General features: G+C 38.8%; 1 protein-coding gene across 1 annotated transcript in view; it reads left to right on the top strand.

Moving 5' to 3' along the window:
* The window catches only part of MYO3A (myosin IIIA), a gene marked incomplete at both ends in the record, with an annotated part of 65,208 nt that extends 38,594 nt beyond the window's left edge, over positions 1-26,614 (top strand). The window contains 10 exons of the mRNA XM_010137193.1: positions 675-754; positions 1,378-1,455; positions 3,461-3,666; positions 5,656-5,767; positions 7,264-7,426; positions 10,938-11,061; positions 12,255-13,134; positions 13,854-13,992; positions 23,944-24,047; positions 26,574-26,614. Of these exons, the coding sequence (XP_010135495.1) occupies positions 675-754; positions 1,378-1,455; positions 3,461-3,666; positions 5,656-5,767; positions 7,264-7,426; positions 10,938-11,061; positions 12,255-13,134; positions 13,854-13,992; positions 23,944-24,047; positions 26,574-26,614 (1,927 nt within the window). The remainder of the gene's footprint in view (positions 1-674; positions 755-1,377; positions 1,456-3,460; positions 3,667-5,655; positions 5,768-7,263; positions 7,427-10,937; positions 11,062-12,254; positions 13,135-13,853; positions 13,993-23,943; positions 24,048-26,573) is intronic.
* Between the last annotated feature and the right edge of the window lie 271 nt (positions 26,615-26,885).

The following is a 26,885-nucleotide window of genomic DNA, read 5'->3' as shown; positions in this document are numbered from 1 at the left end:
TAGGGCCAGTGAACAGTAGCTGAAACACCTTCGCAGGATTGCCCATTCTGGTTGATTGTTAGCGTGCCTCCCTGGGGCAGTTCCAGACCATATCGGTTCATATCAGCGAGCCTTCTCCCAGAAATGCCCAGGCACATTTCAAGAGAAAACACAGGCCAGTGATGGTTTCCAACAAGCTCTGTGGAAAGATACGGCCTTATTTTTTCCAGGAGGTTAAAAGAGTAGTGACATATAGAGTGTAATTGTATAGACTTCAGTCATGCCATGTCACTTGTTCTCAGGGCCAGAGAAGGTTGCTAGCACTTTTTTCAAAATGTATATATATGCAGCCTTAGAACTAGAATAGTACAATAACATCCTTAGGGTAAAACCACATGGATGCTCTAAGATATATCTTTCCAACCTTCTGCAGCAATCTGTTTATTTTTTTGCTCCAGTAGGTGATGTGAGTACTGAAGGAGGAAAATACAGCCCATGTTCCATCTTCACACAACTTCTTCAGAGCTTCGTCCATTCCAGGGGTGAAAGGGGAAATGAGGATATACTCCAAAAAAGTCAACGATCTTTATAATCATATGTTTACACTGGGGGCATGAATAAGGTGGTTCAGCATAGTTTTAGTTTAGATGAAATGTAAGCCTTCTGGTAGGTTGCTTTCTTTCATATTCCCATAGGTAACCTGGCACACACTAAAAGCAAAACTACAATCAGTTACCAAATGTGGACTCCCCAGAAATCAATCAGTCATACAAAGGTAAGAAAACTGATTTTGTGGTTCTGAATTGAACCCTAATTTGAACTAGAAAGGCAATACTGTTATTGTACTAAAAGTAAGCAAGTAACCCCTTCCTTGGTTTTTCTCCTTCCTATTTTCTTTTCTGTTTAGCTGGATATCTTTGTGTTGTGCAATTCATATTCCTTCCGTGAGGTAAAAACCTAACATTTCCCTTCTTTCTTCCTATAGTTTTATAACAACTTCAGGTGGAAAAAAAATATTATTTCCTAGCTGTATTGTAGCAAAAAGATAAAATACTGGTGTGGAGTATAGTCGAGTTCCTTGGAGAACTACCAAAATAACAATGATGATGAAATAACAGACAGAACCTCAGACATAATCAGGTTCTTTGTGGCAGTTGTTTAGATGCTCCGTTATCAAGTTGTGTCCTCTGTGGTGAATGTTTGTGTATTGTGTAGCAAAGTAATGTAACGTATTGGTATAACTGATTTGTGCTAGTGATCATGCTGTAACTTTTTCTGTTTAGAAAATTTCTTCTTTAATTAGTGATGTTCTCTGAGGAGTGCAATGTTGTGGCATTGGAAAGGGCACTACAGGCTCAACAGAGATAAAAATGTCATTTTCTTTCTTCATCTTTATAGAATGAAGCAGGAGATACTGGACATCATCCAAGAGAGACAACCAGCATGAAAACACAGACAGTTGCTTCTTATTTTAGAGTAAGATATTAGGTCTTTTCCTAAATTTCTCTAGAGTAGAATGAATGTTTATTCTTTGACATTTTGATATACACCTGTTGACTTAGAGTCAATAGTGATCCTTTCAGAGTTTGTGAACTGCATTTGTGGTGCAGCTATCTGTGCAGTACAAGTATCTAGAGGAGATTGTGATGTTTTATCTTTAATTGTACTTGATTATACAGTCACATTTCTATCATGATGTTGTATGATGACCAATATTAATCTTTCACTTGGTTATTCTTCCACCAAGGCAGATAAAGAGAGGTTGGACATCAGTACATATAGCATATAGCATTTTTTTGAGAGTTTAAGAAGTAAGAGGGCAAAGATAATTCGAAGCAAGAGCTCCAGAAAAGATCTTGTGGTCACTGCTCGAAGGCTGTCCTGAGTCCATCCTTGTAGCTCCTTCAGCAGTGCTCTTGACAGCTGTGCTGCTGGTCCCGCAATAGAAAATAGATGTAAAGAGCATTCTTTCCCCCAAAGTGGACCACAGAGTTGATTCACTTGGTCTCAGCTCTGAATTTCCAATTCCTGTTTAGTTATCTCCTCCAGCAGAAAACAAAGATGGCTGAGCTCATGTTGATAACCCATAGGAATTCATTTACATCCATGACAGAGAACAGTAAGGAGCAAGATCTCTGTTTAGTAGATGCAATTGCACAGCTTTGTGAACTGTGAAGGATAATTTCAGCCTAGGTAAAATATATTTAATCTCATTCAAACCTGAAGTCTGTGATTCAGTGCATTACCAGCACATCTAGCATCAGATGCTGCAAATGGGATAATTATATTTACACTTTCTTGTTATTATTTTCTGTGGTGAAAATCTCTGCTCAGTTCATGCTAGCTAATGCTCCTAAATGAAGATTCAGATTCAGCCCCACTGGTTTGCTCATACGCAGAAGTCTATGGGTGATTGAGAAAAGCATCTGCCACCTCAGACTGAGTGGAAAAAAAATTATCCATTAGCGAGTCCTACTTGCTTGTGTTCGATTGACGCTCTAGTGATGAAGCTAATTAAGCACTTTGCTGCATGATGCAGCGTCTGTCCAGAATGGAATTGCTTATTTTAATAGGAAACATATGGCTCTTGACGTCCTACACTAGTTTCACGTATCCAATCTACTGATGAACTGCATTACCTCCTGGCTGCCTCTTTCTGTTGAGTCGGGCTGAATCTTGAGGAATGAGCCTCTTCATTTGTGTTTTAATAAGATCCTCCTATGAAGCAATTTTACAAAACACCAGTCAATGTTGTTTACAACCAGATTCACCTCAGCTGTCATGGGGAGCACAAACTTCATTCCCACTGCTAGGCTGGTACCCTGGTGAGGTGGGAAAAGTGCAACTCTGGAATTTCCATTTTGTGTACTCTTGGTTTTGCCCACCTCAACAGTTTCCCCTTGGCAGGGCAGCCATAGGATCACCATCAGCCCATACAATGAACAGAACATGCTACATCAGAGCAGTTTAAGCAGCCCCTCTTCTGCAGTGGCCTTAGTTTCCTCCAGTCTAATGAAGGGATGGCAATATTTACAGGCTTGCTGCTCTTCCATTTCCTATCCACAGATGGATGATTTACTCTCTGGGTGAATAAGGTTCTTCAAATAGGTGACAATATGAAAAAGAAATGGTCTCTAATTACCTAACAAGGCTTCAAGAGAAGCAAGTAAGCCTAAGGAGAGTTTCTGTTATATGTTGGATGTTATGGCAGCTTATGAGAATGTTCTGGATGGAATTTGGTACATCTGTTCGGAATCAGTGTTTCTCTAAAGAAGTACACACTAGTAACTTAGAAATCTTATCAAAGCTAGAATTATTGTTGGGTCATTTACTTTATCTGCCCTTAAAGTACCAGCTTACTGAAATATAAATGGGTTTGGACATGATTCTGATCATATGAAATAAAATTTCAGCTGCACGTGGACCTATATACAAGTTTTATAAGTATTCTGGTGGCAGATATCTTGTTACTTTCTTGCAGTATTCTCTGATGGATTTGTTATCCAAAATGGTCGTTGGCCAGCCTCATTTTGTCAGATGCATCAAGCCCAACAATGACCGGCAGGCAAACAAGTTTGATAAAGAAAAAGTGTTGGTTCAGCTGCGTTACACGGGAATTCTGGAGACAGCAAGAATTCGAAGACAGGGTTATTCACACCGTATTCTGTTCGCTAACTTCATAAAACGGTAACCTTGATGTGAAGAAACCTTTTTCTTTCCTGTCATTGCTGTCCAGTGTTTGCTAAACATCAGCAGTGTCTTTAGCATGATCTTCAAAGAAACAATACAAAGATATTTCCTGTGACAAAGAATATTACAGACTGGGTGACAAAGAGTAGTTCATGCACAAGACTAGTGATCTGTTTTGAATTAGTAGGGGAAGATGACGCATCTCAGGAGGATTATTTCAGCCCCTCTGTGCTTTTGGGTAAAAATTGTCTTGCTTATAATCTGCAAGTTTTTTTCAAAGACTTGAGGTTTAGAAATGTAATGTTTCAAATTAAAGCTGAGAATTTGGAGCAATAGCATTCAAGGAGCACCACAGTTTCTCTAGCTCCTGACACCCAGCGCTGTGCAGCATCTGCCTGTGCAGAGTGGATAATAATTTGGTGTTGCTAATGGAGGGCTAAGAAGTTTATTAAACTCATAGTTGTGTTTAAAATATAATTTCTAAGTAACAGTCACTTGTTAAGAAGAGTATTGAATTCACTATGATTTTGTAATTCCTTTAATTATCTCTTCTTCCACCCCAAAAAATTAATCTTGAGCACTTAATCTGTACTTTTTTCTTACAAATAAAGAGCTTGAGTATTTGCCTGAGATTTGTGGAAGGAAGATAGCGACAGAGAGCTCCAGGTGCACAAGCAGAGAGAGGAAGGACAAAGCGATGTTTTTATAGCACTGTTTCTGGAAAGAATAATCCTGGAAAAGTTTTGGAAAAGTGCAGCATGAGAAAAGGCAGTTATTGCTCCACCAAGATGTACTGTGACTTTTGGTCACTGCTTTTTATGAAAAAATTAACTGTTCAGGTAAAAGAGAGGAAAGCAGTGAACTTAATGGGTTAGCTCTCCCGAGAGCATGCCCCTCATTGCAGTGAGGCTGTGCAGAAGATATGGCCCAACAATCCCCAACAAGGGATTTTTATTAAATATCTATCTTCTTGTGTTATGGGGTTTTTTTTTAATACTCGAGAGTTACAGGTAGACCTGGGAAAATGGCAAGATTATATTGTCAGAATAAAAATAATCCAATTCATTATGTAGTTAAAAAAAAAAGTGAGCTGAAGAAATTGGTGACATTGTGTCTTTTTTTATTATTTCATGAGGAAATTGTTACCATTATTTAAAGCTGGTACAACCCAAGCTTTGTGTATAAAGGCTGAATAACAAGAAAAAAGCAGAATGTACTGTCAGGAAGCACACATAATTCATGTAATTTTTCTGAATTAAAAAAAAAACAAAAACACAGGATAGGTTCATTTTGTTATGGAGCCTTTTGGAAAGTCCTGGAACACACAAGAACTTTCCTACCCAGCAGCTGAGCAGGAACATTACAGTTAATTTTTATGTATGAGCATCCTGACTTCTTTTCCTAGTCAGAATTAGTTCTGAGTAATGTGTTTGCCAGATTAAATGTTTATATATGGTATGTTATAATGGCTCGTTTATGTTCTAAAATGATCTGCAAAGCTGAATCCAAGAAGGTAACGAGCTGGGATGCATCTCATATCATGTTAACTGTCTCAAAGGTCACTAGATGGTCTAGCACCTGAGATAAGAGATGAAATTTTCATAACATTTCTAGATATGAAACAGGCTAATTTAGGCAGAAAAGCTTTAAAAATATTTTTATTTTGCTACTGACATCACTTTCACAGAATGCAGAGCAGCAAAGAACTGGTGCACAACTCTGCTTGGGTTGCACACTTGTAAAAAGCCTTCTGGTGTTGATATAAACAACTCTCCAGGGTGTGCAGTATGTCACTCATCCACTCTTGGTTTTCTCAGTACTGCATATAAATCACAGCAGTTTCTTTCATACGCTGTTTCGGTTTTTTTCAGTGCTATGCTTTCTTTCTTGCAACTGTTTTTATTCTTTAAAAGAATTTAAAATTTTAAAGTATTTGCATCTATTGCTCACTATTACTGGATTAAAGAATCATATATTTGTCTTTAGGTATTATCTCATCTGTTACAAATCAAATGATGATCCTCCAGTCAGCCCAGAAACCTGTGCTGCCATCTTGGAAAAAGCCCGCCTTGACAACTGGGTTCTTGGAAAAACTAAAGTAATTTTTTAATATACTGTATCTGCATTATTGCAGTATGTCATTATTAACTTACTAAGCAATTTGTTTTCTCGCTCATTTGGGGTAGCTCTTGGCCTCTGTTGGTTTAAGAAAAAAACACCCTTTGCTGAGTGTTGTTCCCTGATATCTGGCTGAAATCCTGACCTGTAAAGCATTAACATTCTGATCAGCTTTAGTGAGGCCACAGTGCAAAGCAGTGTGTGACAACAGGACTGCTTGCATTTGCTTTCAAAGAATGTGGTAGTAAGTATCCCAGTGAGCTTAGTCCAATCTTTCTTAAGGAAAAGAGGTTACAATTTTTCCCTAGAGCAATCGTACTCACAAAGGGAGAGGAGAGGGTTGTAGCTTTCCAGCCTGAGGCCTCTGTGGTGGACTTTGCTGAGCACTGGGGGACAAGATAGCAGGATGATTCCATATAAGTGAAGTCAGGGGAAGACTATTATAAGAGAAACACATGTCTGTCGCCATATTCTTGCTTCTGGTTCTAGCTCTCTAGTCTTCCCAATGCACCAGAGAGGGACATCCACCCACTCCCAACCAACAGATCTCAGGAAGTTTGCCTGAGGAAAGAAGCGTCAGACAAGTACTGCACCAAGTCTCACTATTTGCTAATGTACGGAAGTGCCCAGGAAGGATATGGATAGAGAGAGATGGATCCTAAACTTCTTGAAATCACCTCAGGTGATTTCTTCTGACAATCACCTCAGGTTCTTCTTCTGAGACATCTTCGTGGATAGGTGATTCAGAAGACATGAAGTTACCTTCTCCTCAACATGTATTTCCTTCTGCTGTCTTAGTTTGGCTAATGAGCAATATGCAGTCTAAGGAAGCATATCTTGACATATGAGATCTACAGCTTACATTTCATTTAATTAGGGTTAACCTGTGTCTGTACTGACGAGTGATCAAAGATCAGGAGAATTCTGCAAAAAACGCATAATTGTTGTCTAAACTGTACTTTCTGCACATTTTGTTTTATTCTAATATACACTAGGGACATGGCTGTATCCCTTGTGCTGGACTAGTTTTTCAGAGATTGTATGAGCTTCATGCTTGGTGAGAGCAACTTAGTAAATAAGTAATGCCTTAGATTTAAAATTGGAAAGCTGAGAGGTTGAAGGTTCCAGATTTGGTTCACGTTTATGTAACATACATCAGGTTTGCGAGGTTAGCAAAACTGTCAGACCCATAGTTTTGAAAACAGATTTAGAGTTACAGACTGAAGTTTTGTACTGGAACTTTGAAATGTCTTCCCATGAAAGCATGAATAAGCAGGGACTGACAAAAAATGTTGTAGGAAAGAGTAAGATATAAGAGTAAGTAATACTCCAAACAATCAAAGTGCTATCTTTAACAAGAATGATCCTTTAGGTTCTACAGCTAAAGAGTCCGTTCGTCATTTAAAACCAGTTTGTAATTCTTTTCAGTGTTAAATGGATTGAGTGAGTTTTGCTTGTCTGCCTACTCTTTTTAAGGTATTCCTCAAATACTATCATGTGGAGCAGCTAAATTTAATGCGGAAGGAGACGGTTGACATGATTATTTTGATTCAAGCTTGTGTCAGAGGGTGGCTGTGTTCAAGGAGATACAAAAAGATAAAGGAACAAAGGGAACAAAGTGCTATTAAAATACAATCAGGTAATAGCTTTAAAACATTTAATATTTTGCTTAAAGCCAGTACATGTGTACAGTTGACAGAGAGATGTGCATGCTGGGTGTGGATTTTGCTATTTACCTGCTGTTACATTTGACAAAATATCTTATACTTAGGGATATCTGTTCTTGGGAAGAAACATTTCTTTTAACCAGGTTATGACAATCTCTTCACAGAAGTTGCATTTATCAATGTTACATTTAGATGGCAACTTTAACACTGGAAGGGCGTGATTGTACGGATGATACTAGTATTAATAATATTCTGGCATGCTTTGACAAGGTTCCATATTATAATAATGAAAATAAAATATATTAACTGTCCTAGATAATATGACCAATTGTACTGTTGATGGAGACATCAACTGAAATTTTTAATACATTTCAAGCATCACTTTATTTTACATTCTTATTATTTTCTTTTTATTTTATTTTCTGTGTTCATTTCATTCATAATAACTTTACTCAGCAGAAAACGTAGTTTTTATGTAGATTTACTGCTTGTACGTGTTTGCTAATTTTTTGATAGATAAAGCCTGAAAAATATTTATGAATATTTTAATGGTCTGTTATTTCATCCAGACTTTTTTTATTCTTACAGCCTTTTGTGTACCTAATGGATTGTTTAATTTCTGACATCTCTTTTCAGCTTACAGGGGTTTTGTTGCTCGTAAAGAATACACAAACGCTAAACATAATAAAAAAGTGGAAGAATTTATTACTAGACTTCAAGCAAGTAAGAATTGTTTGCTTTTGTGGCTTTTAATGTGCTATCCATACACAGTATGTTGATCCCGATTCTTTGCTATTACTTAGCTACACTGATTGACTATGCTTATTCACACATTCTGAGGTATCGTTTATCTACTATATATCCATATACAACTAAGCACCACGCAGCCACTTCCTCACTCCTCCCTGCCTCCCAGTGGGATGGGAAGAAGAATCGGAAAAAAATATAAAACTCTTGGGTTAAGATAAGAACAGTTTAATAACTTAAATGAAATAAAATATAATAATAATAATTGTAATGAAAAGGAATATAACGAAAAGATGGAGAAATAAAACCCAAGAAAAGTCAAGTGATGCACAATGCAATTGTTCACCACCCACCGTCCAACGCCCTAGCAACGATCCACCCCGCCATGGCCAACTACCCCCACTTTATATACTGAGCATGACATCCTATGTGTGGAATATCCCTTTGGCTAGTTTGGGTCAGCTGTCCTGGACATGCTTCCTCACAGCTTCTTGTGCATCTCTTCACTGGCAGAGCATGAGAAACTGAAAAGTCCTTGGCTTAGGATAAGCACTATTTAGGAACAAGGAAGTTGTCAGTGCATTATCATCTTTATTCTCACACTACATCCAAAACACAGCACTGTACCAGCTACTAGAAAGAAAACTTCCTCTTCCCAGCCAAAAGCAGGACACAAATATATTAGGATATTTAGCAAATGCAAAAGTGTGAATTTACCATTTCAGTCTGTTGATCTCCTCCATGTTTCTTCTTGTCCACCTTCTCTGTCCTGTGTGCAGTTTCATTTCAATGTTTTTTCAGTGCATGAGAAGCGAGAACAAAATGAAAGTCCATTTCTACTTAGCTTAGGTTCCCACCCCCCATTTCTAAAGCCGTGCAAAACTTCTCTTCCAGTTTGAAAATAAAGCTTAGACAGCTACTATCTCATAACAAAATTCCTAGGAAACTTCAAAGGTGAACCGGAGTAAGTCTAAGAAGACCAGACACCTAGCTTATGTTGGCAAGTCCGTTGACAATGTTACTTGCTTTACGTCAAAGTAACTCCTGTTGATGAGATACTTTTGTATGAAAATGGAATGAGGATTGGCCCAGAAGTCCAAGAAACTCTTGAAGTATTCCAAGTGTTTTACAATTTGCACTTTTCTAAGGTCCTGTCAGACTGCAGTATAAAAACAAGTTGTGCCACTTCCAATAAGTATTTGGGTTCCATTTGGGTTCCTTTATCTTATAACCAATTATCAAGGTGTAATTTATGTCACATTTATGCAGTGCTTCTTACACTGAACCCTGCATCTAGTGGAGCCCAAGTTAGTCTAAATAATGAGTAGGGAATGCTATGGCAAATAAAACTAGCATGAAGTTATATGAACATGTTAGAATTGACTGCTTACCCTGCCTTCCCAGTCCTAAGTGAGCTGCCCTTTCCCTGTAATGCAAAACACTCAGCAGGGCTGGAGAAAGAGCTCCCATATTTACCATCTCCTCAGGGTGTTTAAATCAACTGAACCCTCAATTCCCATAGTCTTGCTACTGCATTTGGAATTAGAGTTCAACAGAAATATTTTGACTGTGTTCTTTTTATTTTGCCGATGATTAGCAGATTTGTGCTGAATCCGTGGAACTGCAGACTTGTCCAAATCACAGCACTGTGCAAACCGTGCCAGTTCCTATTAGGAAATTATGTGCAAGTTCAGGAATTTTTGAAGTAACATTCTGAATGCAATTTGGTTTCTGATTAAGATGCTTCAGTGTAGATGTCTAAAAGTGACCTAGGTGTTTAAACTCCTCTTATAGTCAACAGACCCTAGAGTTTGATTCCTTTTATTCAAAACTGCCAAATGCTCAGCTCATCTGCCCCCAAATTGGTATCTAGTGTCATAAGACATGCCCTACGTTGTCTTGGCCAGCCTTCAGCTTTATCTCATGTGCTATACCCAACTTTTCTCGCTCTAGAAAGTCCCATCTGTCTTGTTCTTTCTGCCAGCTCCGTCTAGATGCCTTGGCTATCCTGGAGCACTTCAGATGGCACTAGATAACTATGTGCTGGCAACTGGATCAAGCCCCTAGTGACTAGTCAGGGAAGACCCACGTTTGAGTCCTTAATTCAGTCCTGGTTCAGACCATAAACTTGAACTTGTGCCTCCTACAAAGCACAGGTAGCAAGTACCCTTGCCACAGTGCACCTGGTTATTGTGAAGCTTAGCACATCTTTCATGATGAGCTTTTTCATTTTAAATAATGAGTCTTGGTAAAAGGAGCATGAGCTAAATCTTCTGTAACTGCTGAGCTATAAAATTTTAGTTTTTCTCTGATCTATTGAATATTCAGCTAATTCCAAGCCTATGCCAGAAGAGAGCCTAATAATCAGGCGTTTCCGAGGGAAGTGAAAGGCTGAGTCAAATCAATTTCCTGAATCAGGCAAAGGAGGTACATGAAGCTGAAAGCTCTGTGTTCTAGAAACACTTCTGTAGCACTATGCTTCTGCTTCATTCTGCATCTTCCTGTATTTTCTTTAGTCCAATAAAATATAAAGAAAACGCTTGTTTGTATCCTCATGTAGAATGCTCACAACTTTCTGAAATCTCAAAAAAGTTTTGTGAGATGGAATAATTTTAGATGGAACATAACGATAATAACCACCCCAGACCAGTTTTGTGTTTAATGCTATTTTCATTCGACTCTGAAATATGTGGAACACCCATTGCTTGTTGCCTAAGGTTGTACAATTTGTATCAGTTGCCAGAGGATACTTACTCAGGAAGAAGAGAAAAGAACTGACTGAGACAAGAAGCAAAGCAGCAATAACAATTCAGTCTCACTACAGGGGATATAAGGAAAGGAAGATCTTCAAAAGGAGGAGGTAGCGATATTTTCTATCCCCTACATCACTCAAATGTGTTGCTTTTCAATAACTACGGTCCTGAAGAACAGCGATGTAAGCTAACAGTGAAGCAAATTAGGATTATTCTAGATATGTATGCAGCGGTAACGTACATTTATGTGGAGGTTTTTGATGTCAGTAGCCATTGTTCTCATGTTTTTAAGACCAGGGAATAAAGGCATGTTTAGGGGGAAGATCAGTAATATTGTGCTTGCCTGTAATGTTAATGTAGTCTGGAAATGAGTCTCTTTTTGGAAATAGCTCATCATAAAAAATACTAGAAATGCTCGTCATAAAAAAGCAAGAAATAGGCATCTGCAAGGAACTTTCTCTCATCTTAAGTCACTGTTTGAGATAAACATAGGTGATGACAGTGGGAACCCATACGTCTTGCTCAGATCAAACAACTAAAAGTTAGGTGAGGTGAATCACATTTTAAATATTTCTGCAGTGTGGTTCCAATCTCCGAAATGGAGCTCATAGCAGTTTGCTTATCACCATTATTTTTTCAGTGATAGTATTAAAGTAGGTGGGACTGGTCCAGAGCAGTGGAAAATGGCTGTGAGGGAGTCCAGAGTCTTTCAGAGAGAAGAAACAGGGTGGTAGATTTCAGCTGGCACTGAAGTCTTATTGATAGTAACAAAGACAGTTTGGGGAATAAGTCTTTTAAATTTGACCTGGATCTATGCTCAGGATCATTCTTTTTGCATTCCATTAATAGATTTAGGAGTGTGTATATTTATACGTATTTGAGGCACTAAAAAGTTTCTGCTTATGTCGTTGTTAACATCTAAATTAATTCTTTACTGTTTTATGAGCCCTGATGCAGCCTGGATTGTTCCCCTAGCAATTTTCCGTGGAGAATTTCACAGGGATGTCCCTTTTCATTTTAAGAATTAATAATCAACAGAAAAGACAAAGATTGTTTTCCTATCTTTCATTCCAGCTATATATACTAAATCTCTCCCATGTTGCAATGTATCAAATTGTCATTTATTACACAAATACCACCAAAAGTAGTTGTAAAGTTGTCACTATCCTTCATCTTCAGCTGTAATTTTTGCCCAAAACTCTATTCCATTCAGGGAATCACTGAAAAAGAAACAAACTGAAAATGCAGCATCCATAAACAAGAAAGAAAAATATGAAGAACTTCAAGATCATGAGGAAAGTCAAGCTGGAGTGAAGAGCACCCTTCCTAAAACAGAAGAAGAAGCAGTTGTCATTGTTCAGAGCCATTACAGAGGCTACAGTGTCCGTAAAAAAATAAAGGAACAGCACAAAAAAATAGCAGAGGAAGAATTATCTGCTGTGGAATTCCTCGAAGCACAACTGCAGCCAGCTGAAAATGATACACTGGAAGAAGCAGCAAATGAGGACATTCAAGATGCTCTTACTGACAGTGAGTGCTCTGGGCACAGTGACATCGGGAATGTACAGGAGCAACAGAAAACATCTGCTGAAGGAGAGGGAGCTTCTGTGAAGCAGAACCCTGCAGTAGAACTTGCTGATGAAGGTGAAGAACAGGCCTCTTTGGAAGAGTTGTCCAACAAATCTGTCAAAATCGCAGCTGAACCTAGTCCCCAGCAAGAGCAAGATAATGAAGACACACTTGGTACAGATGGGCAAAATCAAGAATCTGCTGTGGTCCAGCCCAGGACTGACAGGAATGTGGAAAGAAACCACCTGAAACATGAAACAGTGATGCCTACAAGTCGTAAACGAATTATAAGAAAAGAGTCACTAAGAGGCTCATGGAAGCAAATTGAGGCAGAAAAACAAGGTTCAGAAGTCAAAGAGAAGGCAGCAGTGGTTATTCAGAGCAGTTACCGGGGTTACAGAAGGAGGGGACAACTAAGAAAAGAAGGGAGACTACCTTGCAAAAGTCAAGAGAAAGCTATAAAGGAGCCAACAGAAGCAGTACACATTCAAAAAAATGATCCCCAAACAACAAAAGATAGGGAAAGCACCAGTGTGGAGGCTGAAGACTCTAAGATACTGAAGGGAGACTCAGAGAAAGAGGCTTGTGATTTGGCAGCCTTTTCACGGCAGGTAAGAATCTTGTAATCTACATACGCTGAGCATAGTATTCTGAGCAATGGAAGAATAGCAGTTATTTTACTGGCGTCAGTGGCACCGAGGGTTTTACTCTCTGAACTAAAACTGAATGTTTGTAATGAGTGTTCTATAAAAATGGGTATTTGGGGCTGCAAGAGAAAATGTCCTTTTCAGGAAGGAAGAAGAGGCAAAGTTAGAGCATTGGCAAAAAAATTATGTGTTTTAAGCTCGTTTGGGTTAAATACAGAACCTTTGCCTTTGTTTGTTGAAATATGTATTTACCAGACAAGGCTCTTAATTCAGGAAACTTGTGAAATATCTCTGTAAATGAAATTAAAAGTTGCTGTGTCAATGTCAAGGACTCACATGTGCACAGAAATATGTCTGTAGAAGCTATTTTGCATCAGTAAGGCACCGTCTGCTCACGTGTGAACCAATATGAAGTAGCTGCAGGACTAGACTGCAGTGTGGAGTTTCCTGTGTATCTTTTTTTTTCTTCTTTCATTTCTTTCTTCTTCCTTCTTTTTTTTTCTTTTTCTTTTTTTTTTTTTCTGTAGAGAAATGAGGAGGTAAATGTGGTAGGCATCTACACCGCAGCAGGTGAAGCATTACCTTGTAAATACCTCCTCTAGTCCCCTATTTTGCCTTTGATTGCCTTGGAACTTGTATACTTATTTATATAATAATGTGAAATCCTGTGTTATATTTTTCAGATATCAAAATTATCTGAAGACTACTTAGCATTGCAGCAAAAATTGAATGAAATGATATTGTCACATCAGCTGAGACCCGTGATGCTGTCCAAAGATAAGCAAGCTAATGGCCGACTTTCTTCTCATGTTTGTCAGTCAGGTAATGTTGAACCTTACTCTTAGCAGAATTTTCATTTGTGAACAGCACTGTCAAGAAGCAACTCCTAGTTATGTTTTTAAAGGCCAGAGAACTAGTAGAGTTAGCTCTGGCTTCTCATATAACTGTACATTTTGAGGCTAAGCCTCGTACCAGTACATGTCTGGAATAGTTTCCAGAGAAATATCCAAGCCTGGCTGGAATTTACATATTTACCATTTTTCTTGGTATTTTGTTTCAGTGCTGCTTAAGACTGGTGAATGAACTGTCGTAAGACCTAGACATAGCATTTCTAGGAATACTATTATTTGGTAAAAATTTCACACTGTCTGTTTTTTACTCATATGTTGCTCAGTTGTGTGTGCTCTTGGTAAGATATGGGACTATATTTTGAAAACAAAATAATGTTTAGGTACTACGTCAAACAATTTACCAAAGTTTGTCATATATATGCTGAGTAAAGTTTTAGCTATCCACAAATGCAACTGAGGCTATCAAAGCTTGTAACTCCTATCCATGCTGGCGGTAATGTCCTTAAAATTACAAGTAAACTTTTATTAACAATTGGTATCCATTTACTCACACATTTAGGAGAACATTACCTCTGCAAATATACTCTGGAGTTACTTATATTTCAGCTAACCTGGGTAGTGGGGGTTCCCAAAATGCAAGCATGCTTGGAGCAGGTTAGGTAGCAGTGGGGAGGCTTATGGAGGAATCTGCATGGGATTCAGGGCATGCGGATCGTTAAAACCTTGTCCAACAGAGGGGTCGACAAAGAGCTAACTGAGCTGCTCAAGCCTCTTCAGTTGGAATAGACATAACAGGAGATTTCCTCAGCCTGTGTCTTGGGCTGCAGATGTGGAGGAAGATGAGGGCAAACATTTCAGATGATTGGGTGGGTCTAGTTCTGGAGGGGAGCTTGTGCCAGCCCATGCCACTGCACTGTCTCTGGGGAAGATCTCTGCTTGCCTCTGCACAGCTGGGATCAGATGCAGGACTGTCCCTCACTGTCCAGAGCTAATTGCACTCTTTTCATTATACACCGTGCATTCAGTTGTCATGTATGCTGAAATTTCTTTCTGTTCCCATGGCTACATTGAAGAGATCCTAAAAGTACTTTCCCCCTGCTTTGCACTCCTCTCAAATGGGCAAGCTGCTAAAATGAGGGCTGGGTGTATACAAAAGCTAAACCTCGAAGTGTAAACTGGTTGCTGGTAGATAATCTATGTAGTTCAGTCTGTTTCCAAGATCAAAGTCTGCAAGAGAAAACAAATATGAAATGAAAAACTAAGTGCCATGATCTTTCATTAAAGACAGAGCACTGTTTGTGATTGTCGTTAATGGGTTTGTACTGAGTTCTCTATTAAATATTGCTGGTTTTTGACAAGATAAACCTGAGGAATTAAAAGTGAATACTTTGGAAAATAGCTCTTGGTTCTTACACATTTACCTACGGAAGGTGGAGAAGAGAGATAAATAGAGGGAAAGGGAATACATAAATCCCTGTTTTATCAGTTAAAGATCTCATTACTTACACAAGTGAACCAAGTGAAATTGTACCAGTATGTTCATGCCATGTGTAATCTGGAGCAAAGTCTACCCTTTACATTGCTATTAATTTAAGTAGCTCTACAGGAGCCAAAATGTTTGGCACCTGTGCATGCAACCGTGCTTACAGTGGTGACCAGTTCAGCCACTGTACTTCCCTTCATCTCTGAAAATGTCCCACTGCTTCAGACCTCTGTGGTGTCATAATACAGCAGTTTTCCAATGGTATAGTGTGTGAAAATGCTGCATTGTATCCTTTTGAAAACTGACATGAAAAATGTTCATACTTTTCTTTGAACCAAGTCAAAATGCTTTTAAAGACAACACTGAAACTGTTGTTGAGTTGCGTAAGAGACCAGGTCTTTGGCTCATTTTAATAAATAGAAAGAAATTGTGTGGTTTTAACAAAAGGAGGATTTATGTTCTTTTTGTTTTCTCCTGACAAATGTCTGTATGTGTCATGTGACAGCACTTAGTTCTTCTGTGCATCAGGCAAAATCTGTAAGAAAATTCTCATGAATTACAAGCCCCCTTTTTTTTTCTCTTTATCTTATGAGTGCAAAATTTGATTGTTTGCTATTTTGACTAATTGCCTTTTATAGAAAATGCCAAAAAATAGCAATCATAACTTTAAAGCAATAGGAAACATCAAAAAGAGAGTGATGAATTCTCATATTCATATAGATTAAAATATACTTTGTAGTCCAGGCATGCTCGTTTCAAGGTGACTTGTGCAGAATTTTATAAATATAGGTTTTTTCAAAATAAATACGGTGAACGTGTGCTTTTGTTTTTGATTAAATTGCTGCAAGTTGTCACGTAGAGAAGGTGAGTACAGAGCTCAGGAGTTACTCTTTTCAAGGCTGAATGCATTTCAAATGAAATAGTGGCTACTATTTGACCAAGCAGCAATGTCTGAAGGTACTACAAAGATACGTGCCGCTAAAGCACGGGCCAGCTAAAACTGTGCTACCAGCCCTTAAACACTGTAAAGCAGACTTGGCCCCTTCTACCTCAAACCAAACTAGCCCTTCCAGCCTATTTACTGCTATCCAGCTAGTCACTTACTGAATGCTCTGCTCCAGTAAGTCAAAGCACTCCAAAACCAGTCCTCTTCTAGTTCTCCACAGAAGAGAAGACTACAAGTCTTTCTGTAGCCAGCTTTCCCTTGATACAAGAGGCAGTATTACGCTTTGAGCTAGGTCTGGCTCCTTGGCCCTTCTTGCCCAGCTGGTGTGAACTGGGCAGCTGTAGTTTGTGTTTTCTGTGTTTTGTTGTTGACCCAAGTACCTCATACAACTTGTGTGGCTACTCGTTATGAATGTAACAAAGGTGACTTTTGCCAGATGTTGAACTTCAAAAAAGCATGAAGGAGGGCCAGCTGGATTCCAGTCAAGCATGTGTTCTGCCAACCTTCCCAGCCAAGATGTGAAGTTTCACTCACTGTAACACGGTGGTTTGACAGTGTACGCCTGGCTCAGCCGCTCACCTATGGTATGGAGTGATGGCAGGAGGGACCCTTCATTTCTCACCTCTGGTGGACATATTTACAATTGCTAAGCAGCCCACTGAAAGACTACTTCTTCTGGTGTGAATGTGAATGTGAACTTTCTTTTTCTACATCTGCACATAATTCACACGACGGGAAACCTGTTTTCTTTCCAGCCATGACCAATACACAGGATATTGAAGTAAGAGAATACACTGCAGTAATTCCCCAGCTTGCCTACGAGCCGGTTGAAGCCCGACCATTACAGAGCTCAATCACAAAGCTGCATTGTCTTAAGTAAATGTTTAGTACAGCAAACATGATCTAACTAGATGTAGAGAATATTTAAATAAAAATATGCCTGTGTTCAGTTCATTTAGGTTGTACTGTCTACAACATGGGAGTTATCAGCATTCTGGATACTGTACTTTCTTCCTGTATGTAACATAGTAAAGTAACTACATAAAACAAGGACTTGAGGTAATGTACTGCAGACTGGCATGCTGAAGTGAAGCAGGCAGACATGAAGGATCCACTCTCTATTAAATAAGGAAGAGCCTTCCTGTCTTTTTGCCTACATTATATGTCACAGTACAATTTATACACACACATTTACAGAAGGATATGCTTTACTACAGGTTTCCCTCTAGGGCTGCTTTTGCTGTCCTACCTTTATGAAGGCAAGGGTTGTTGAGCTTTAGCTGTTCTTTAAATCATGTAGTATTTACCTATTTGTAATTACTTTTGTAATTAACATTTATTTACACTTCTTCTTCAGCTTCACTAGTTTTATATGACATTTTACAGCTATAACACATGAATTGTATTTTATAGCTGTATGCCAGATAGGAATATTTGTCCACTTTCATCTGTGGGTAGGTGGCCACTGTTTAATTTAAGAACTTACCAGCTCCTCCAATAAAATATTTTATTATATTGCCACCCAGAGAAGGGAAGGAACTGTGGGGCAGCTGTATGGCATGCTGTGACAAATGCTCAAATTTTCAAAATTGTTTATTTTAGTAAAAATACAAAGCTTGCAGTTTAAATAACATATGAGCAAAAAGGTTAAATGTATCTTAAATCCACAAGGTGAAGTTGTTCTCAAATGAATTTGTTTGTAATTATAAAAATGCACAACCAAGCTGCCCAAGGTTTCTGGAATAAACCATATTCCCTGTGGCTCAAAATTCTGAGTAGGTTATATTTGCTTTCTAAATGCTTTCAGCCAAACATAATGGCTGCATCCTAGGATTGCACCTTTGAGCCTGCGCTGGTAAGCCTCAGGTTACTGCGGTGTCAGAATAGATGCACAAATGGTGACTGTCAAGTTTTTTGAGGTCAAAGCCTGAAGTGAGGGGAAATGGATCATTATGGGAGCAAATTTTTTTCTCCAGATGAATAATGGTGTCCATCCTTCTAGTAATTAAATGACAGTTCAAGTGCAAAATCTCAGGGCAAAACTTTTCTGAATTTAGAATGAAGTTCACATGGTACAAGAAACTCTGGTGCAGCTGAGGACCTTTTCAGCATCACAAAGCGGTGAGACAGGCAGGTTTTTCATCCAGTATTTCTCCTGCTTGTAGGCTGCTGCAGCACTATTGATGAGGGCTTCGTGGGCAGCCTGTGTGAGGCAAAGGGAGTCCATGTGGCGCTGGATGAGCAGAGCTGTAATCACTGGCCGGTCTTTCTTCTTTGCAAGTGACTGAGCAGCCAGGGAGCACTGAGGCATGGGACTGCAGAAAAGCAGGGTAGTCAAGCACTTCTGCTGTCTTGCTGTTCTTAGCTGCTGGAGTGGCCCTTTGGACACCATGCTGCCAGGATGTACAAGATCTGTGTTGGCAGTTGATCAGACGCGTGGCAGAGCATAAGATTTGGGAGGTCATGAAAGTGGAGTACAGCCATTTTCCTTAAACATCCTCTCTTAGTTAACAATAATCCCAAGTCACCAGACTCTCAGAAATGAGAGTATTAGTGTCAGCCAGAGACTGAAACTGCTTGCCTCAGTGGGGATGGTGGGACTTAGGCATATGAGATCAAACACTCTCAACTCCTGCTGTATGCAATCAGAAAGTTCTCAGTCTCTTGCAGTTTCTAGTTTGAGGTCTGTGCCAGAATAATCCCTCTGTTTTTTCCAAATTGCTAAGAATTTGCACCCAGCAACTGTAATTTCCGGATCTTGCTGTAGTAAACATCTCATGAATTAATAATAACCTAAAAATTACCAAGGAGAATGTTAAAGAGCGGTGCCTTTCTGTCTGCAAATACCAAACTTGAGTAATTACATGCTCACGCTGTGTACAATTCCAACAGTACATCAGTGTTGTAAGCAGTAATACCTGTTAGCTTCTCATTATCCAGCCCTGGAATTCCAGTTACTTTATTTGCATTTTTCGGATTACTTCCAAGCCCCTCTACAAAACCCATACAGTTACTGCTCTTGTTTTTCTTCCTGCTTTACTCTGAGCCTGGCTTTATACTTCTGTCCCCTAAAGATGTGGAACAGCACTGAATCAAACATGTAATGTTTCACTTAAATGACCTGAAGGCAGGTTTATCTGTTTCTCCAGGTGGCCTAATAAATAGAGACCTTTCATCACTTAGATGCTTATCACAGCTGTAACCACACTGTTTCTCCAGTCTTCAGTGTAAGATCTGTTGTAAGTCATACATTAATTTACATTAGTATCCAAAGATGTTGATTCCTCAGGACTGTTGTCTTCCAAGCTTATCGTTGTATGTCAGAATGTGCAGACACAGTTCAACCTAAAGGTCTGTTGATACTGACTTATCTTTATTCAAGCATTTCTTGCTTATATTGGAATGTTTCAATCACATGCAGCTCTCCACATGCATGTTTGTGGTGGTGTTCAGGATACATGTATATTAAATGAGCTGGTCCTAAATTTCATTGTCCCTGTTCTTATTTTTTCAGTATTTGGAGCTCTGAGTGAGGGCCAGGTGTGAAAGTAGTAATAACCTTGTAAGTGAACATCGTAGAGTCAAAGAGTGTGTGCACAACTTAGGTAGGAACCCTTGCGACCTAGTATTAAACGACCTAGCTGAGATACTTACAGCAATAAGGAATTTTCCTTAGATTTGCTAAACTTTCTTTAATGATACTTTGCAGCCACACTGTTCACATGCCTTCGGTGACCCAAACTCTGTAATTCATTCTTCCCCATAGAGAATGACCTTAACTTTTATTAAACTTTTCATCACCACTTGATTAAATGTATGTTTTCACAGTCTGCTTTAGGTTTGGTCAAGAGAGAGATTTAACTTTCTGGGATTATAACATGGGTGACACTCACTGTTGAGTTTCAAAAGCAAAGTATCCAGGTCATGAGAGCAAAACCTCCTTCTTTTGACTGAGTACTGGCTGCATGCACTTGAGCAGATTGAGGGAAATCCTTCTCCCTCTCAAGGTGTTGTTCAGCCTGTCTTCCCCTTTGTAAAACCTTTAAACAGGAATGTCTGTGTAGCATCAAGAGTTTTTTGTTCCCAGTTTCTCCTGCACATTGCTTCTAAGGCATGTGAATGTGTTGCAGCACTGACAGCACCTGTTCAGGTAGGTGGTTCAGGCATGGGCTGGCTGCAGAGCCGAGAGTCTCAGCACAGTCCTTCAGTCCAGCTCCTTGGTGGTCCTAATGACTAACTGGGACATAACCTTAAGCAAGTCTTGGTGTCTTGCTTGTGCATATCATTTACCCTGCTGGTAGGAGAGGGATGACAGTGCCATTCCCAAAGTGCTTTGACAGCTACTGTTGTGAGTGGTTTTTGTATCAATGTTGTAACATACCTATTTAAATGTTTGTTAAACAGACAGCATCATTTTTCCTTTTACGTATAAAGCACACAGCAAGATCTTGCTACAGATACTTGAAGTCTTAAGGAAAAATAATCTATAAGATATTTTACTATGGAGAGACTGGGCTTCAGTAGAAAGCTTTTCTTTGTAATGGGCTCTAGAAGCAACATAATTGGCCTATTAATAAGTGAATTATTTTACTCCTTTCTGCTTTCTCCATTTCTGCCAGCTGCAGAAATACATAGGCTATCTGGAAAACAAGCACATCAAACTCACTGTTTATGAGGCTTGAGTATTAAAATTGCCTTCCACCTTTAACTCTACTGAGTAAATGATATCTGGAATTATCAGCGACTAATAAAAAAGCAAATTTTACTTTGTGCAGCAAGTTGCCAATACAAGCAACTTGCACATCAGCTTTATTTCAGTAGCAATGAACACACAGGTCCAAGTGCAGAAGGAAATCACAGGTTCACTGTCTGATGAAACAAAGAAAGCTAAACCCATCAAACTGTTTTTTACTTACTGTGTAATCTGGAGACAAAACTCAGAATTGCATTTTCAGCCCCCTGTGTAATTTTAAAAAGGACTGATGGAGGTCCAAGCTTAGAAGGCTGGCTGTCCCAACGTGGTATTTCTGTCCCCTTGATTCTTTCGCATAGCTCATACATATGTACAACATATGAGCTGAGAGGAAAAGCTATTTTTTACTGAAATCCTTATCATTGTCAAAATGATGCTTTTTGAATGTAAGACGAGTCTTCTTTGCATAGCACATACACAAGAAGTATACAAGTAATTTCAGTTGGAATAATTGTAATCTAGAATATGATAATGCTTTGTGCGTTTGACAGTGATGAATTAAATAACGTAACAACATACATAGTGATGAATTCTTAGGGGACAATGAAAAATCTTTAGGTATTATGAGAGCTTGTTCCTTGGGATTTTCCTAAAGCCTTCAATTTGGCTTTGTCTTCTTTTTCCAGATTTTCATACAGTCATGATCTTTGACACAATTTTTGAAAATGTCCTGCAGGCAAGGACTTAGGTGTTTCTATTCAACTACACTGAATTTTAAGGTTGGGGTTTTTTTAAGGTATTGTTTCCAGTTTAGGCTCCCGTTGTGTTTAAAAATAAAATAGGGAAAATATGCCTCTACTCTCGCACAAATGAAAACTCGGATAACTCCAGGTAGCCCATTTGAAATGCAGCAGTGTAACAACAGCCCACATAAGAGCACAGTCAGGCCTTCTATACCTATTCAAATCAAATAACATAATTTATGTTTAGTATGGGTTACTGAAATGAATTTATTGCATCTAAATTTCATTGTTCAACATGAATTATCTGGACCCTAGCTTAGAACTCCATTCTCAAGTGTAAAATGTTGTTCATTCATTACGAGAAGCAGTCTGCATTTCAGATAAGAAACTAAAACAATAAATGTAATCATGATCCAACTACAATTTAAATTAACATTATTGGTTCTGACTCCTCTGTATATCCGTGACCTTTACAAGCCGCTGTTCATCACACATAACAAAAAACTTACACAGCTAATTTTGCAGGAGTCAAAACTGATGTATTACTGATCATTTCTCATTTTAAGTGATTGTGCTACCTCCTTAATTAAAAAGACATCTGATGTACATGGGAGAGTTTTCATTTTTATGGTGTAAAAGGGTATCTGACCATCATTAGAAAGCTAAATACGTTTTTCCCTCTAAGACTCAGTCACATGTAGTTAGCACATCAGGGTTATGGAGTTAAAGTTGCTTCATGTGAAAGAGGATTAGATCAGCAGAACACACTTCAGTGATTCATCAGGAGCTAGATCCTCATTCCACCCTCACACTATATTCATTTATGAGTAAGGAGATCGACTGTCCTCTGAATAATTCTGTGATGGGGCAAGGACGATATAAAGCCTCACTGTATAATGCAGTATAGTGGACACATGGTTCATCATGCTTAGACCTTGTGCTCTGTCTTCATTCATTATCCTGTATGTGTCCCCATGCCCCTTCTCTTTTGCTGGTGTTCCGCTGTGCAACCCCCTCCTCCTTCAATATGAAGGCATTGCTGTAGTCCCTCACTGACTTTTCCTATAGCTGAAGTCCAATGTAAGGTGATAATGCTCACCATGCTATACGTGCTATACTATACGAGTCAGTTCTGTGGTCTGAATAGCACAGTTCTGTGGTCAAGAATAAAGCATTGGAACCCTGCATTCTGTGTCGGCTCTGTGACAGCCTATGAACCTGCAGCAGCCCTATATCTTAGCACTGTCAGAATTGCATACAGGTTTTTAACAAGCAAATATCCAAGACATTTTTCTAATTTCCCATGTGCCAGCCTATGTAACCCACAAGTCAGAGTCTAACTCTGCATTTGGAGACTGCCAGAGGACAGCAGTTCCATTTTGTATTAACATCTTGGTTTCATTTCCATTCATATGAAAAAATTTTTTGCATGTTTGCAGAAGGTTTTTGTAGAAGCAGACCAGAAGTTGAGTACTCTAAACTAGATTACACTGAATGCATCAGACATGGTCACACTGTGTTCCCAGTGGCACATGATTTGGCTTGAAACAGAACAGCCTCAGCAGGAGACCTTGGGGAAAATCTACAACATGCTAATGTAGAGGACTAATCTCTGAATTGGAGGTCTAATGCTAATTCCCTCATTTGACATCTTAATGATTGACTTGAGTCTGAAGAAATATCATCCCTGCCACCCAAGACCCTGTGGTAGCCTTCCAGAGTCTGTTATCCTTCAGAGACATTTTTTTTTTTTTTAATGTGGCGCATCAGCCCTTTTCAGGAGAAGCCTGTTCCAGGCAGGCTGCTGGGCTGTTCCACCCTGACATTCGTTACATGGCATGTGTCCATGTGATAGTCAGGACTGAAATGTATAAACCAATTCTGCTTTCCAGTCTGGTAATGGAAATGCCCCAAACAGTTGCTTTGTTGAGTTACGGCAAGCAGTAAAAGTGGCTACATGGATGTTTTTTCTCTCTGTAGTGAAATTCTCTCCTGTTTTTGTAAAAGCCTCCCATACTGTGAAGAAGTAAGCACTGCTATCTTCTGCTTTTTCACAGCCAAAGTAGAAGACTCTCGCCCAATTCAGAGACCTCCAAGGAGGCCACGGAAGCCCAAGACATTAAATAACCCAGAAGACTCCACGTACTACACCTTAATACATGTGAGTTTAGCAAGCTTTTGCAGGCTAAAAATGCCAGATAATTCTTGCCTCAACTTTCTTCCTAATTGCCCGATTTCCTATATTAATTTCTAATGCAGCATAGAAGCTGTGCCCTGCTGAAAGGAGGCAGGCTACAAATGTCACATTTCAAACCAGACTTGAAATTGTTGTTCAGAGTTACCCTGACTGGCTACCTAGGTCGGGCCAATTCTTGCTTTTGTACCTAAACATACATACATTCATTATATGTATAAGCGGCGTTTGCACTTTCGATATCCAGATTAAGTGCCCAGTGTCCATAGCTTCTTTGTAAGTCATGGGAGAGAAACAGGATCATTCGGAGAGCTATTTTGAGAGTCTAAATTAGTGCTTGATCTTGCGGAGAGAGCAAATATTAAAATAGGCTGTATTAGTATGCACACTGCAACTTCCTTTACAAATGTGTCAGATTGTGATTATGAAGGAATTGGCAAATACCAACAGCTCAGGAGACTAATGGATATGAGTGTCTCTAAATATAGCCTTTGGTTCAAGTTCAGCTGCCAAGCTCTGCTTTCCACTCTTGACTTTAGTGCCCTTAAATATACATTAAAAAAACCAAACAAACAAAAAAAAACCCCAAGAAACTAAGCAGAAAGAGATAAAATGTAAAAGCAACCCAGAAAGCAGTTCCAACAGAAAAACCAATTAAACTAATTTGCTTGAGGTGCCTGTATCTTAGTGACCTATTTTAACAGCCGGTGAGAGCCCATCTAATAAACTAACCGTAGCAATTGCTTCTCCTTTCAACAGAAGGTGTCACGAGGGCCTTTAGGGAGAGTTGTGTCTGGCATAGCAAAAAAGACAAATACGGCTATATTTTATTATGGGGGCTTTGAAATAACAGTTTGGGAACTGAAAAGACATGATATTCTTAAAAATAAATCGGCATGTAGGAATAAGATTTGTTTGTGAAAGCAAGATTGGTGACATAGAGGACTGCAGTGAAAGGCATGACACTGAATTCTGTATTAGGAAATTTCTGAGAAGGGTAATTCTGAAGTAAATGCCTATTTAGAAAGTTGAGATTATATAGTCAGGAACACAGTCTTTTCTGAAAGCTAATTTGTTACACGGCCAGCTCCATATCGGAAACAGCCATCACATCAGTGCAAACAAAAACTCCAGTAATGCCAGGGAATTTTTAAACTAATTTTTAGCAGCAGTTTTTAATCAATATTACCTTCAATTACTTGTGTTTTTCAATAAGGTGTAAAAATGAGAAGCCTGTTTTCCTGATATTAAGTTCACTGGTAAGGGAAAGGTTCGGCATAAATACCTATGCACTGAAGCTTGGAAAGAGATCTACTAGTTCTTAAATTCTTAGACCTTGGGTAAATCATTGAGCTTTAACTTGAGACACTTGAGGGTAGTCAGCTTTCCCAGCTATCATGGATTTTCTACCTTACTAAAAATCTCTGTGGCCTGCAGGTATTAGCAAGTGATTTTCAGATCACCTGAAAGTGAAGGCACACAGTATGAGTACATTTATTTGAAAAATTTTCTCTATCTTCTGCAAAAACAGGTATTTCTCTCTTGTCATGTTACAGATACTAATTAGACACCTTCCATTCTCATTCACATCCTTGCATATCAAAGGAGCTAAGGGGTACACAGGTATAAATGAAGCCTTACAACAGAACATTGTTCGTACAAGGCTCTAAAAGGGGGGGGGTTTCAGTAGTTTTCCTTAAATCAGCCTATTATTTTGAAATTATATGTCTTGTCCATTCGCCTACACACTGAAGTCCATCAGGATTTCTGATTCGGACTTTACAGTCACTGATTCTCATAAGTTGTCACTCATTTGCAAGAAACACCATTAAGACCAAAATTAAGACCATCTAGACTTAAAAATACTGCTTTTGAAGTGGCATGCATTGGATGCTGCAACATCACATTGTTTTGGCTGTAGGGACAGGAATCTATTACAGGTAAGAAATTATTCACACTCCCTATGAATCTTCTCTCCTCTGCATTTCTAGATGTCTTGTATCCTAAAGGTGCTTTTGCCACCTAATATGCTGCTTTTTACATGGGGCCTTTGTCTGGTTGGTTCTACTGAAACCTGTGACAAGACTGTATTGACATTCATGAGAATGGGATTACGCCTGCTCCCACTGCGTTGCCAGTGCTCAAGGAAATTCGCAATGGCATCACAGTAAATTTGCCTCACTGAGATAGTGTTGTCAACTTCATTAAAACAACTATAGATATTTGAATGTTTTGGATCTTTTTTTTGTTCTGATTGCGATTACTTTAGTATTTTTTCACAGTACAGCAACCAAAATCTGGGAGTAACAACGCTCATCCCATTCTCAGTCTCGGATGCTGAAATTTTTCTGAGGCGCTTGCTCAGCAAACTAGATTCTCTGTATTTTCTTTTAACGAAAAATACACAACACGCGCCTACCTAACATATTGATGAATTGTATCTTTACATAAGCTTTCCATTTAGTATTTTTTAATTACTTTGTACTTTCTTAGAAATCAATACAAGACGAAAAACGGAAACCGAGAAAAGAAAGGTAATTTTTTCATTATCTCACTATTGTCATTTTAGTACTCTAGCAATAGCTCTTAGTTGTATTTCAACCAGGAGAATAAGGCATTAAAAAAAAATACATGGTAATTCGATGATTCACAGGAAGAACATCACAGACGAAGTTAAAATACGCAATTTTCAGTGTCAAAAATCCATTATGGAATTCAGTCGTTCAGTTTTAATACAGCATGGTCCTTTACCATGGCAACGCAAGCATAATAATAAGGTAAGATAAGGTCCACATCAAAGACACA

Source organism: Buceros rhinoceros, unplaced genomic scaffold (genome assembly GCF_000710305.1).
Source record: "Buceros rhinoceros silvestris isolate BGI_N320 unplaced genomic scaffold, ASM71030v1 scaffold15875, whole genome shotgun sequence".
Classification (NCBI taxonomy): Eukaryota; Metazoa; Chordata; class Aves; order Bucerotiformes; family Bucerotidae; genus Buceros; species Buceros rhinoceros.
Note: the sequence above shows the minus strand (reverse complement) of the source record. Positions and strands in the feature narration are given on the sequence as shown.